Here is a 13,103-nt window from a genome sequence, read left to right on the forward strand (position 1 = left end):
CCCAACGCCATTGACAGCAGCTACATTTTTATGAACGCCTTTTTTATTTATATCTGTTCTGTTTAACGGTTGTCTCCAGCGGACTGCAGCCATGCTTTTTGTTCTAAAATTTTCTGAACATTTAACAAAGAAACGGTGCTTTGTTTTGTGGCCTTCCCTGTCGTTGGCGCAACAGAGTGACGTATTTTTGTTTTCTTTCCCTTGCAGAAAGGAACCGTGGCCCTCAAGTTCGGCTCCATGTACCTCACGGTGCCGTTTGTCAGGGTGAGCACAGTTCTCGTTTTTCTCAGACGCTGTCAAACCTTGCATGGGACCGCCGCGTCTTTTGGCGCGCATGTTTCGCAGCGAACGAAGTTAACGTGAAACGTTTGCTACGTGATCGATACGGATGGCGCAAGCCTGTGGCAGAAGATGGCTGGAATTTTTTTAAAAGCTTAAGCGGAATTTGTAAGACAGTCATGCGCTGTTATCGCGAACATTAAATGAACCAGAAAGAACGTGGATAAGGACAAACTAAAAAAAAGAAAATTTTCAAACGTTTCGCCCCGAGGATACGAAAGGTATAGTGTTAAATCAATCGCGTTAAGAGACTCATCATGAGTAATCTCTAGTCTCGTTTGCGACAATACAGGCCTGTATGACATCACTCAACAAATAAGTAGAACAACTACTCTTAGTAAGTTTCCGTCAAATGATATTTCCCTGAGCCACTAACTGGAGTTCGACTGTAGTAACAAAGGCCCGTACGAATGAAACCGTCCGACTTATGTGGGCAGTTGCTGCACTCTCATATAAGCGTACCTGCTCCGCAGCACCACCTGTTTTTCCGGTCGTCCCTTCTATTCTTCCACTTTCTAGGCGCTTCAAACCGCCGTCTGGTTCTCCCCCACTACCAGTAGCTAAGGCGTTGGGCAGCACTGAGCCCAAATTCGCACGTACAATCCTCTCCCCCCATCCTCCCTCTATCTCTCACATACAGGAACACACACACAAATGGCCGCACGCACGCACGAACGCATGCACACACAAGCAGCGATAACAGCGGTGCTGTTGTACTGTACCAGTACCGGCTAGACAAGGTCAACAGAGCCAGCTTCAGCTGTAACTCCGTTACTGATATGACTGACTAAGTATTATTTTTAAATAAAGGAGATTAGGTGAGAGCATAGCAGCTGTGGAACGAAAACAAGTCGCGGTCACCCATCCTTTCATGTGGATAAAACGGTTGGCTCTCTATATTTAGTTTACTGGTTCTCGTATCGACTAGGTGTTGTGCGGACTACACGGCTGCTCAGTGGGTAGTGACGTATACGAAAGGAGAAACCAGATGGGGCGACAGAGAACGAGAAAGTTTAAGTACCATGTAAGTTATTGTGGCACAAGAAAAAGCGACACGGTTGTTTTTGGTGATGGAAAGGGCTTTCGTCTTTCAGCGCAAAGAAATGACCGCAGATAGTAATGAGAACAGAAGACCGATGGCGCAATTCTTCTCACCTGTCTCTTTCTGTTTTAGTCGGTTCGCTAAGGCTACTTCTCGTTCTTAACCTTCGGTACGCAGACGCCGGGACAAGCACTCCGTTTTCTGGGAAACACCTGTCGCTTACTCTTTTGTAACGGTCCGGCACGGCTGTTTGTGTTCATCTCCGCAGGTGCTGTTCGTTTTCACCAAGGAGGACGCGCAGTACAACGCTCTCAAGTGGGCGGCCGACAGGATGCACTACGAGTGCAGCGTGTGCTCGACCGCCGACGCGGCCATCGAGAGCTACCTCAACAACCAGCCCCACCTGGTCTTCGTTGACGCGAGGAACAAGACCCACATAGACCCCACCACCCTGTGCAGGTCCCGCTCTTTTCGCCTTTAAGAGCGATATCTCTACTACGCCACGTCTCGCGAGGCCATTCATCGCGTCGCAATGACCTTGAGCCGCTCAATCGCAAGTGTGGCAGCATGTGACGAAACACTGCATGAGCCGCTGCGGAGAGACGTCGCAGTTTAGCTACGTGCGCACTAGCGTCGTACTTGCCGTGCCGCCCTGCCGACGGCCGCCAGAGGTGCAGCACCACGCCGTCGGTGAAGGCCACACCATCTCGCCGCCGCGGTGGGCTCCCCTTGCCCCCCCCCCCCCCCCCCCCCCCTCTCGCTTTTTTCTGAGCAGGTGAAATGCATTCTTGTCGAGCGCCCGCGGAAGCGGCGGTGGGAAGCGGGAACAGTTTGGCGCGCACACGACCAGTGCGTCATCCCACTTTCCATTGCGCATTGGCCTTTGCGCTCTGCGGCACGGCAGAAAAGGGTTTCGGATCCATTTGCTCTGCGGCAAGGAAAACGCGCCGTTCTCGGCGAAAACAGGTTTCCAGCGGCTGCCGACGTCGGCAAGCGGCGCGCGGCACGGCACGGCGCCGCTAGTGTGCACGTACCTTTGCGCCCACTCGGAGCCTCGCCGCTGCGCTACCACGTGACTAGGCGAGGGTTGAACGGTCACTTCGCCGGCGATTTGTCGCTCAGCGTCGTCATGGATGGCGCCGCCACCACCATAGCGCAATTGTGGCAGGTGTGACTTAGCTTGTCATTAAACACTGCGTGATTGCTTTTTGCAAATCCAAGTCGAACGGAACTTTCGCTCGTGGTGAATAGGTTTACAAGGGTTAAACCTCGCCCATCTTTTATTTTTTGCCGGCTGCAGCGACCAGGAAGTCCGTTTAAAGGTACCTCGCGCTAACATTGCGTCCAAAACAAATCAAAACTGTTAATTCCAGTGACATACAACGCATACAAGATAACTTGCAGAAAGCGTCACACGTCAGGAGGACACTCTGGCTTTTTTTGTATTTACCTCCCGTCGGAACGCTCCGGTATAGGACCTCAATCTCAGTGATCTCGTGAAGGACGCAACGTATAACAGCAACTCGTGGCCCATTGAACCGCGTCGCATTCTATGGCGGCCCGCTCAGATGGGATCAGCCCGGAGATAAACCTAAAAGCCCGGATGCTTACAGGGAGGAAACGGACTTTCTATGATATATGCATCGGGATTCGTGATCTTCAAGGATAAGTGCACATTTCGTGCGGGAAGACTGGGGGGTTCGCGCCTCTGTCGCAGAAAAGGTGTTCGAAGTTTATAGTGCAAACTAAGTTGTTCCTGTGTTTGAATGTACAACCACTCAATGAGTACGACGACGTCAAGTGACCGAGTACATACCTTTGTGTTATGTGACCGTGGTACTTTGGGCACGAAAAATGGTCACGACAACAGTTAAAAACAAATTTGCCATTTATAGTTGTTATTATTGGCGTGTTGACGAAACGCCGCATTGTAGAACATAAAAATGATAGGGCTTTAACATACCCCAAATTGGAGCTGGCGGAGCTGGTGTGCGGCAATATTTTTTTTTTCACATTTTAATTGCCGTGAACGGTTGTCGCAGACTCATTTTAAAAAGACCCGGATGGCAAAACAAACTTTCGGAGTCGGCGCTTGGCTTTCTTTGCTTAGATAAACACTAGCCACATAGCGAAGCGTTGCACTTAATGATACTCCTATATCATGCTCTCTCCTACTCCCGTAAAGCTATTTTGCAATTTCAGAAGCGGGCACTTGAGAAAGCTTCCTGCGATTTGTGACTCTATACGAAAGAAGAAAGCTACATCGAAATGTCTGTAAGTTAAAAAAAAAAGAACGCACGCCTGCCAGGCTTGGCTTCAAGTGGACGATGTGAAAATCGGAACACCAACTGTCTGCAGTCGAGCATTGTTTTCATTTTCCCGCCGTCTGCAGGAGCTAAGCCCGGTGCCAGTGCCCCTGTATCGACATACGAGCGCAGAGAACATTTGACGGCAGCAGGAAACACGCCTTAGTTATCAGGGCAAAGCTGTACATTGCGAACGACTTTGTTCCCGCTCGGCGGAACCGGCTCGTTTAGCTTCTCTAAAGGAAGTTGTCAGCGATGGAACGAACGCTTTTACCGATACACGCTGGGTGCTTTGAGGGAAACCCGGCTGTCGCTACAGGCGGTTTGTCCTTAGCTTAGTCCTTGTTCGAGCAAAACGCCCTAGGTGCCGCGGAGTGCCGGAAAAGGTTTGTTCCTGCATCATGCGCAAGGGAAGGGCCATCCATGTTCTAAAGAATCGAAGACCAAAACAGGAGCTTTCCCCGGAACAAACCGTTTTGCTTGGATGTTACATTCAATGGATAATGGCATGCGCTAAGTTGTTGCACCAAAAGGACGTAGTCTACAATGTTTAGACAAAACATAAACAAGAGAGTTGTGAATCACATTCCTGAATTCATTTATCGGCCCTACAACGAAAGCGTTTTCGTGACCTTGGCAAAAGGGAGCCATCAAAATGAGGCTCTGGTGTTCAAGCGCTTTAATGCACCGCTGGACAACAGAAGGACCGTTTTAATCTTGATGGTCAAAACTTTTGCTCTTCCATGTGAAAAGCTTTGGACAGCGGAACTTCTAGGGTCACAGTGGCCGTAGCATTTAATGTAAATTATGTGTTTGATAATTCCAACAAAACGTCATGAGATCTGGCAGCGCATTGCAGTAGCGTACTGTTCGCGTACTCACAGAAAATTAACAATCAATTGTACGAAAACAGAAGCCGAGGGTAATATGCATGTCGTTAAAAAACCTGAAATAGCCTGCTTGTAAACCTACTCGTGAAAAAAATTACTTCCGAAAAAAGAGTGTACATACATAATCTTATGTCTTCATGTACCTCTATTCCGCTCGCATTTCTCCATGCAGGACTATACGAACCTTCCGGGGCAGCCAGTTCTCGTGCATTGTCGCTATCGTAAAGAAAGGGTGAGTACAACAGCCTCGCGTCTCTGTGAAAAGCGTTTGCTTTATTGGAAATTTCCATTTACTCAAAGGGTGTCGCTATCCCCAGTGCAACGTAAAGTAGGCACATCACACCCGCTTTTAACGAAATATTGCTTATAACGAAGACAGTTTCCTGTCGACAGTACTTTGTTATAATGAGGGTTGGCCGTACATGTCGGGCATGTAGAAAGAACGCGCAATATTCTTCAAGACCACTCCAGGGAAATAACATCGCAGAAGAAAAATACCATTTTGTTTGCCTTTTCTGAGTGGGAGGGTGGGGGGAGGTGTTAACATCCCGAAGTTACGTCTGGGCTTAATTTAGACCACCCGGGAGTCCTTAACGCGTGCCGAAAACTTGACACACGGGTGCTGTTGTTCTTCGCCTACGTCAGAAAAACAGTCGCCGCCACCGAAATCAAACCCACGTCCTCGGGGTTTAACCACTGAGCCACCCGGGCGCTTACGAATTCGTACTAATCACCGTTTTGGTTCTCTGTTAACTTTGGCCCATTCGACGCATTGTCCTGGAGACGCCCAGGATAACCTGATTTCCCTGCGACCAATTACGTTCTCTTCCCATCATATTATTACTTTCCGCACGTTAATTCTCCGACCTTTAAACACGCGACCTCTCTTTTCAAACTATTCACACACCAATCGCGGGGGTTCACTAGCTAGGGTGTCGTGCGCAGAGCAGGGAATGCTGGTTCTATGTAGCGGCCATTTCTCTGATGGGTGTGAAAAAGTACCTGCCGTCGAAATTTTGGTGCTTCTTACAGATCTTGACGTGGTGTACATTAATCTATGGCCCTCCACTGCAGCGCGCCCCTTGGCATAGGTGCAGCCTTGGCGCTTAGAAGCCAATATTCGAAACGAATAAATTCCCGGATAACGGGCCAGCGTCACGTACCTCCACTTCACCTGAAGCTTCCGTGACCTTTTTCTGTGTTACGTAGTACAGGTAGAAACCCGTATTTTCGCAGCTTATCGGCCCAGTGACATCGTTTTAACATGGCTGCACGATAGCGCTGTAATATGAATGGCGCTGAACGTGCCCAAATCTCCGGCCATTCAAAATGCATAGACCTTTCGAATAGACCGAGTAGCTACGCACACAAACGGATCGTACTAGTTAAGCGCGTAAATTGACATTTAGTTGAGGATATGTACTGCATATGGTATCTGTCAACAAGTATGTCAACAAGCTAAATACCGCCTACGAAAGCGAACAACCTGTGGCAGCCGTCACAATTGATTCTGCTCTTCATATCCATGTCTCCTAGGTTGGCCGACAAGGAGGATGCGGCAATCGTTCCGCTGCTTAAGTGCGGCTACAACAGGGTGAGTCCAGCGGCTGCGGTGATTTACGCCTGGCAGTGTTCGGACCGAGACTGCCCAAAAAGCGTCACATTCAGAGATCGTTCCTGCACAGTTAAACTCCGAACTTGAGCAAAGGACAAATTTTTAGCATACATGTTGGGCATGTCTTTAGCGTGCATGTTAGGCAAGTCGACGGTGCATTTACGTGGTTGAACTTGGTTGCGAGTGAACGTTTCTGGTTTGTTTTTGTTTTTGGGTTAACCACGGAGTGATAGAGCGCTTCATATACTCACTCGCGCATTGTTGTTTTCGTTGCTCGACAGAAGCTTGAATATTTATAGATACCGAGTCGCCTCAGGTGCGAAGGGAGCCGTGCACGTTAAGCCGGACTTTACTCAGCTATTCCAGTTTGTTTTCCGCTCGACCTTTTGCTTTCCGGACTGACTCAGGTCTGCCCATGAGTCCGCCCAATAAACATCGATGGTGTGTTACCGAAGGTCCCTGCTGCCCGATTGCAGGCCGAAGATGCTCACTTTACCGCTACAAGTGTACTCTGCAGGAAAAACTTCTTCGGTGCCACAAAATTTGTCACGTAATAGAAGTTTAGGTACAATGAGAGCTGTGTGAGGGGCGCACTTTCAGCGACTTCTGGTAATGTTAGGTGTCAGCTGCTATATTTAGGTGTTAGCCATTTGTTCGCGTACCCGAGGTCGTGATCACGATATCGCGAGAATCGCGGCTTGCACTGAATATGGGCAGCCCAGAATATGGCTCTATACCATTACTGATACAGCAGATATTTTGAGGCCAATTATTTGTTACAGAATCTCCGCAACAATACCATGCACGAACTAAACTTTTTTACACCCTTATCGGCCGAAAAGGGTGTAACGATCTTGTCCCACGTCGCACACCTTTGAAAGATGTTTTGACTAAAAAGAGGGGTAAGGATAGAAAAAAAGGTGTGATTGTGAACGCCTTGCTGCTCAACACGCTAAAATAAACGTAGAGCAGGGGAGTTCGAAATACCTGGTGCGCTCCTGCAAATAAATGGTCTTGTGTGAGAGGACCTCCGAAGTCGAGAAAACTGCTGTCACTATCGCTTTCTCGACAAATATGGTGTACGCATAGTTCCGGAAAAAAATTGTACGTACATACTTGGCCTTACATTACTATGAACGCCCGAAGAGCACAAACCGCGGTTTTGAGACCGCGTTAAACTACTGCAATAATGCAACACTAGCCTGCAGTGTTGCTTGATGCCGAGTAAGCCGTCAGCATATTAACTGATCAGCTCCTTCCGGGGGTCAAAATTGATTTTCTGGTCGTTGAGGTGCGCTTTAGATAGGGTAAACGCGTTCGCAGTCGGTTAAATGTCGCCCTGCGTATTTGACTTGTGAGTGTGTCACAGCTGACGCCACCAGATCAATGAGAAAAGTGCTGCGAGGCAGCAGAACACACAAACGGTTTACTTGAACTTTCAGCTGATCAAATGATGAGGGTTCTTTTCTGGGTCCTGTAAAAACAAATACCGCCAATTTCAGCGCTATGACAATTATACAACCGTGCTTAGTTTCACGTCACTCGTTACCACAGATAATTTAAAAACTCAAGATTTAAAACATTACTTCAAAAGCTTTTTCTACTCTACTCTACTCCACACCGCCGTTTCCGCGGATTTCAAGAAAACAGTTGAAAACAAGCTTTCATTTGTTTTTTTTTTTTTTAACGCGAGCACAGTATTTTTGTCTGTTGAGATATAACAATAGCGTTTATATGTTTCCTTGCGCTAGAAAACCAAGGAGTGTGCTGAATATCTAATGAATGTATCGAATCCATCCATATAGTCACGATTACACGGCAGCATCAGGATAATCTCATCCGCATTGCGCGAACGCCATAAAGCCCCCGCCCTGATTTTTTGTGACAGTAAGCCACAAAAATAGCCTACTTTTTTTTAAACTTTGTTTTTCTTTTTTTTAATGAGGCAAACGATTGTTTCTAAAGCTTGTAACCAACTGACGCTTAAAATTTCTAAGCTTCAAGTCTTTCAAAGCCACGGAAACTGAGAAAGACTCTATCCAATAAGTCCCGCTGTTAACAACATCGCAACTAAAAACGGCTATGATTCGAGCAATTTTGAGCCCCTTGATTACGGGTGCAAAGAATTAGCGCCTTCCGGCCCCAATCCCCAACACCTTTTGTTCGAAGCTAAATTAAAAGCGTCACCCGAGAGAGCTCACCCAACCGCGAGATCTTCTGCGAAGCGCGCGGTGAAAAAAAAAAAAAAAAAGAAAAAAAAAAAAAGCGGCAAATAAGTCGGTCTTCCCTGCGGCGGAATTTTTCGCGTGCGCTTTATAAGCCCATAGGCGCGCGCCTCATCTTGCGACAGTTTGACAGGTTTTCATTAGGGCGCGCTCTGAGCACGCAAGTCGCCGGTTGCACTCCGAGAGCGTCGGCGGCATTCAGCGCTGTGCATTACTACTGCAAGTGCGAACCGCAGACGTCGACGCAATTTGCCTCGGCATTTGCGAGCCTCGAATCTAATGACAGTTGCTCGACAGTTTGGCTTGACAGGCACCGCAACCTCAATGCCGAATGCAGACTCGCTCACGCGTACGCAGTGTTGGCACTTCACGGCACGGCTTGAACGCTTCGCGCGTTCGAAGGAATTTTGTTTTAAAAAACCGCCGCTACTCTGCTTCTGCCGCGCGTTGTATACTCGTGTTGTCATCAGCAGCAAATTGTCAACTATGAACAACCTTCAAAGCAGCGGAGGATCGTCGGTATTCTGCAGTGATGTTGCATCCAAAGCAACAAGCATTTCAACGCGGGCGTAGGTGCGCCGCGCCAGGCAAAAATTTATGTGGCCTGCCCTCTGCAGGATTTTCTAAACTGAACTAGCTGCATTATTTTCCTTCTTTTTTTAGCCGCCTTGGGGTGTTATCGGCATCTGTGCTGTGGCACAAATTTTCGCTACGTCAAGTGCAATAACCAAAGGATTCAGAAGCGTGAGAAATACCCGCACATCTCAGACGGGTCCAGGCAAATACAGTTGTCAAAAGTGTTACAAAAGACAAAGAACGAGGTGCCAGCCTGTGCGCAGAGCGGCGGCGTTTATTAGTGCTCGGGCTACCCTGCATATTTCTGCGCATGCATTGAGGCAACCGGGCGCAGACGGTCAACTTCGTAAGCCCGACGATGCGGCGGTGGCTATCGTAAACCTCAGCTCTGTTCATATATGCTGGAACACGCTTATTTGTTGTTGTTAACACTTTTCGTGTCTGTACATTATTAAAAAAACTGTGGTTGATTCCTATAGGAATCAGTAAAACACGAAAGTGAAATGTGCAGCGAAATCTGCAGCTGAGCATGATTTGCGGGTCGGTGACTATCTTGTGGGTGTGCCTGGCGAGTGACGTCCTGCAGGTGGGTCGCTTCGGCAAAGGTGTACTGGCGTCCTTTCCGTTACGGATATAACGTCAGTGAAATCTTGGAGTATTGCGCAATAAAACAGTTTCGTGTTAAAATATAAAACCCGCGAACGAATGACTCTAAGTATAACGTACTCATTAGTACTAAAGGTAGCTTCCCCGCAAGAAGACCACGTCTTCAGGGGTGCACACTTTACAGGCCACTTGCTTTGTTGTACAGGCGTCACTTCCGTGACGGATATAACGTCAGCGAAATCGTCGTGTATCCGGGAATAAAACACTTCCGCGTTAAAAGTGCGTAGTTCAGACGTTTGGTGTCCGAGGTTGCCCGTAGCCCGTTTGCCTGTTTGCGGTCTGCCGATAGACCAGAAACGCAATAGGTGTTGGCCAAAGACTCGACAGAGGGATAAACTACGCGAATTTGAGGGGAAAGGGTGGACTCAGCTAGCACTGTATAGACTCCTCTGGAAAACTTTGGAAGAGGCCTTCGTCCTGCAGTCGACACAAGCAGACATGGTGGTGATGATGGCTGCACGTTCAACATAATTTTTCCTTGGGCGAAATTTTGATTTAGTTGACCTTTAAGAGAACACGGCTGCAGAGTGAGCCGTGAATGTGCGTCCTTGATCGCAGTGGTTCACGGAGACGTGCTCGCTGGGTGCATGCCTGAACGAGCTGGTCCAGTTGGAGCACAATGACCTGATCAACCTGTGGAAGCTCAGGGCCTCCGAGGCGCTCTTCTCTGCGCTGAACTTTGTACGAGACGGAATCATCGTCACCGGGCCCGCGCATGAAATACAGGTGGACATTTTTTATACCTATTTGTATAGTGAATGTGAATTAATAATTCGGCGATACAATGAGCGAAGAAACGCCGAACAAGCCATTAACCGCACAGAGCATGAATCGAAACGGGAAGGGGATACAGCGCGTAATATACTGTACACGCCAAGAGGCGAAGGCCGGCTGTTCTAAGTTAAGGTATGCTAAGCTTGGCGGTACAAGAGCATGTCACAGAAGCTTGACTTTTTCAAATACACGTGCTTTTCGCGAAGTTTGAGAGGGTCGTTCTACAGGCCGTACTAAATCAGCGAACGTGCGTTCAAAGCGCCCCGAATAGCTTTTGTGTGTCTGATGCAGTCGATCCCCGTTACACCGAACACTGGTATAGCGAATTATCGAATATTACGAACGAAATTCGAAATTTGTTTGTTAATGGTGAACTTTAATGGCACTTCTGGTGTTTACAACGAAACGGTGTGTGTTGTTTTTATCACCTCCAGGCTGAAAGTATTGTGGAAGGTAGCGTGTAGAGTCGGAGGCTCTCTAAAAACTAATTGGGCTGGGTACATTGGGGGCGGGTTATATGCGCGAATACACGGAATAGATTTCTATAAACAGTGCCCATATATTGGTCACGGCGAGTGAGCGGCTGCTTGCGTGACGGGATGCTCGCTCTTGTAATGACGAATTCCCCCCCTTGCGCGCAGTTCATGAACCGGTCGGCCGAGAAGCTGGTGGGCTACTCGGTGGAGGAGATGCTGGGCGTGGACGCGCAGGAGCTGCACCGCACGGACTCGCTCAAGGCGGACGTGGCGGGCAGCATCTGCACGCAGCTCAAGAAGGGCCGCGAGTGGGAGGGCACGCTGTTCCACAAGAGGAAGTCCGGAGAGTGCATCCCCATGTGGAGCAAGATCGCCCCCGTAGAGATTCACGCCGGGTACGTGCGCGGCGGCTGCGCGTGCACTAGTAGCACGCGCACAATTTTCGATTGATTAGTGGGCTCTCGGGAGTGACCATTTGTGCGTCTCTCTCCCCCTCTCCCTATCTATATCTCTCCCTCTTCTCTCTCTCTGTCTCCTTCTGCCTCACTCTTTCCCCCTCTCTTTCCCCCCCTCTCTCTCTCTCTTTCCCTCTCTCTCTCTCTCTCTCTCTATCTCTCTCTCTCTCTCTCTCTCTCTCCCTGCGCAGGGTCTCTGACCACATGGTGTACATTAAGGAGTCTCCTTTCTTCATGGAGAAACCCTTCTCCCCTGACGCCGGTGAGAACTTTGCTTTGATTGTTTGTGTGAGTGGTATCTCAATCCTTTATCGAAAATAATTGGTCCCCATCCAGCCTTGAGAAAGTGGATTTCCAGCAAAGCTGTTGTAATCAACAACAAATAGGGATGGAGGAGGGTATGAAATGTTTTTTTGTCGTTTTGGCGGGCTTGTCGCTTGCGCTCGGCTAGTGCCACTAGATAAGGATGCAGAGCATCGGCACTCTTTTCTCCTATTGTTCCGTGCCACCTCCACGGCCATTGGTGAGTTCCCATTACGTGGCATTTGTTTACACTGCGACGGTTCATGAGTTCCGTCATTTTGTTGTTTATGCGTTTTAGTCGGTCGACTCCGGTAGGCTTTGCTTGTCCCCCCTGCTCGGCGCCTGCGCGCGACTGACGTCGTGCGTATGCGAATCAAAGATAATGCGTGTAACAACATTACAGCAGAAGAGGTGTGTCGAAAGGTACGGCAAATGCTGGATCCTATAGCCTGATTTATTATCGTTGAAACAGATACGGAAGTTTTAGAGAAAGGAAGAAAGTGGAGAAAAACATGCCCTTCTATGTTTGACCAAGTCGAGTGGACGTGGGATGAACGAGTGGCGGGCTTTGCGTATTTATGCTCAAGAGCATCTTTAATTGTGCGTGCAACATTGTTTTCCTCGCAGCTCGATTGCTCGTTTCATAAACATGCCAGTTAACGCTTGCACCATCTCACCTTCACGACAAACATCAAGGCTCCCGTCAGCCAGCTCAGCGTGCTTTATGTACGGTTGCTCCATTTCTGTGACTGACCTCTTCCCGTAAAGCAACTCCTACGGCCTCATACCAAAGCTTCGTGAAACTTTTCAGCGCATATATACCCTGTTGCTTGCAGCAACACCCTGTCAAGCCTATGCCGCGCAGCTTTATTCGATGTCTGACCTTTCCGAATCTCGGCCTCAACTTTAAATGCTAGAGAATTGTCTGGTATATGTACCTTCTTTGATTCTTCAGAGACCACAAGCAGAATCAGTGGCTCGGGTGATTGGCTGCAGAGCGGACGTTAAAAATCCGAAGCCGGTCCAGATCATTACGTAGCTATGCAGCATACGCCTATGCACGTTTCGGCTTGTTAAACAGCGATACATGTTTTAGACTCAGCCACGTTTCTTTTTTTTTTCTTTTTTTTTGGCTGCCGTTGTGTGGTGGGGTCAGTTGTTAAAATATGGGACAATTGATGGGAGGCATTCTGAAAAGCATTGGGCAAATGTTTTCCTTAGATCGATGACCTATTCGGACTTATTTACTAAAGCTTGTGCGCATCTCAATTGAGGTCGGACCGTTTTGCATTGCGAAGCAAACTTACGCTGAATCGCTCCCTCTTACGCGCCCGGACAGCCCCCAACATGGCTGATTTAGTCAACCAATGAGTTGCCAAAGAAAGGGACACTTTTTCTAGACATCCAGAGGTAGACCGCAAAATGTACACCGCTGC

At 48.4% G+C, this 13,103-nt stretch overlaps 1 protein-coding gene across 5 annotated transcripts in view; it reads left to right on the forward strand.

Annotated features, from left to right (window-relative positions):
* Positions 1 to 13,103, forward strand: part of LOC144169901 (high affinity cAMP-specific and IBMX-insensitive 3',5'-cyclic phosphodiesterase 8B-like) — a 369,064-nt gene that overhangs the window by 322,485 nt on the left and 33,476 nt on the right. For all 5 annotated transcript variants that reach the window (XM_077699326.1, XM_077699327.1, XM_077699328.1 and 2 more), the window contains 7 exons: positions 208 to 264; positions 1,650 to 1,840; positions 4,750 to 4,809; positions 6,114 to 6,171; positions 10,218 to 10,385; positions 11,075 to 11,304; positions 11,556 to 11,626. In XM_077699326.1, coding sequence (XP_077555452.1) covers positions 208 to 264; positions 1,650 to 1,840; positions 4,750 to 4,809; positions 6,114 to 6,171; positions 10,218 to 10,385; positions 11,075 to 11,304; positions 11,556 to 11,626 — 835 coding nt within the window. The remainder of the gene's footprint in view (positions 1 to 207; positions 265 to 1,649; positions 1,841 to 4,749; positions 4,810 to 6,113; positions 6,172 to 10,217; positions 10,386 to 11,074; positions 11,305 to 11,555; positions 11,627 to 13,103) is intronic.

The sequence above is a fragment of the Haemaphysalis longicornis genome, unplaced genomic scaffold (assembly GCF_048455015.1).
Source record: "Haemaphysalis longicornis isolate Haplotype H1 unplaced genomic scaffold, Haemaphysalis longicornis Haplotype H1 scaffold_2, whole genome shotgun sequence".
Taxonomy (NCBI): Eukaryota; Metazoa; Arthropoda; class Arachnida; order Ixodida; family Ixodidae; genus Haemaphysalis; species Haemaphysalis longicornis.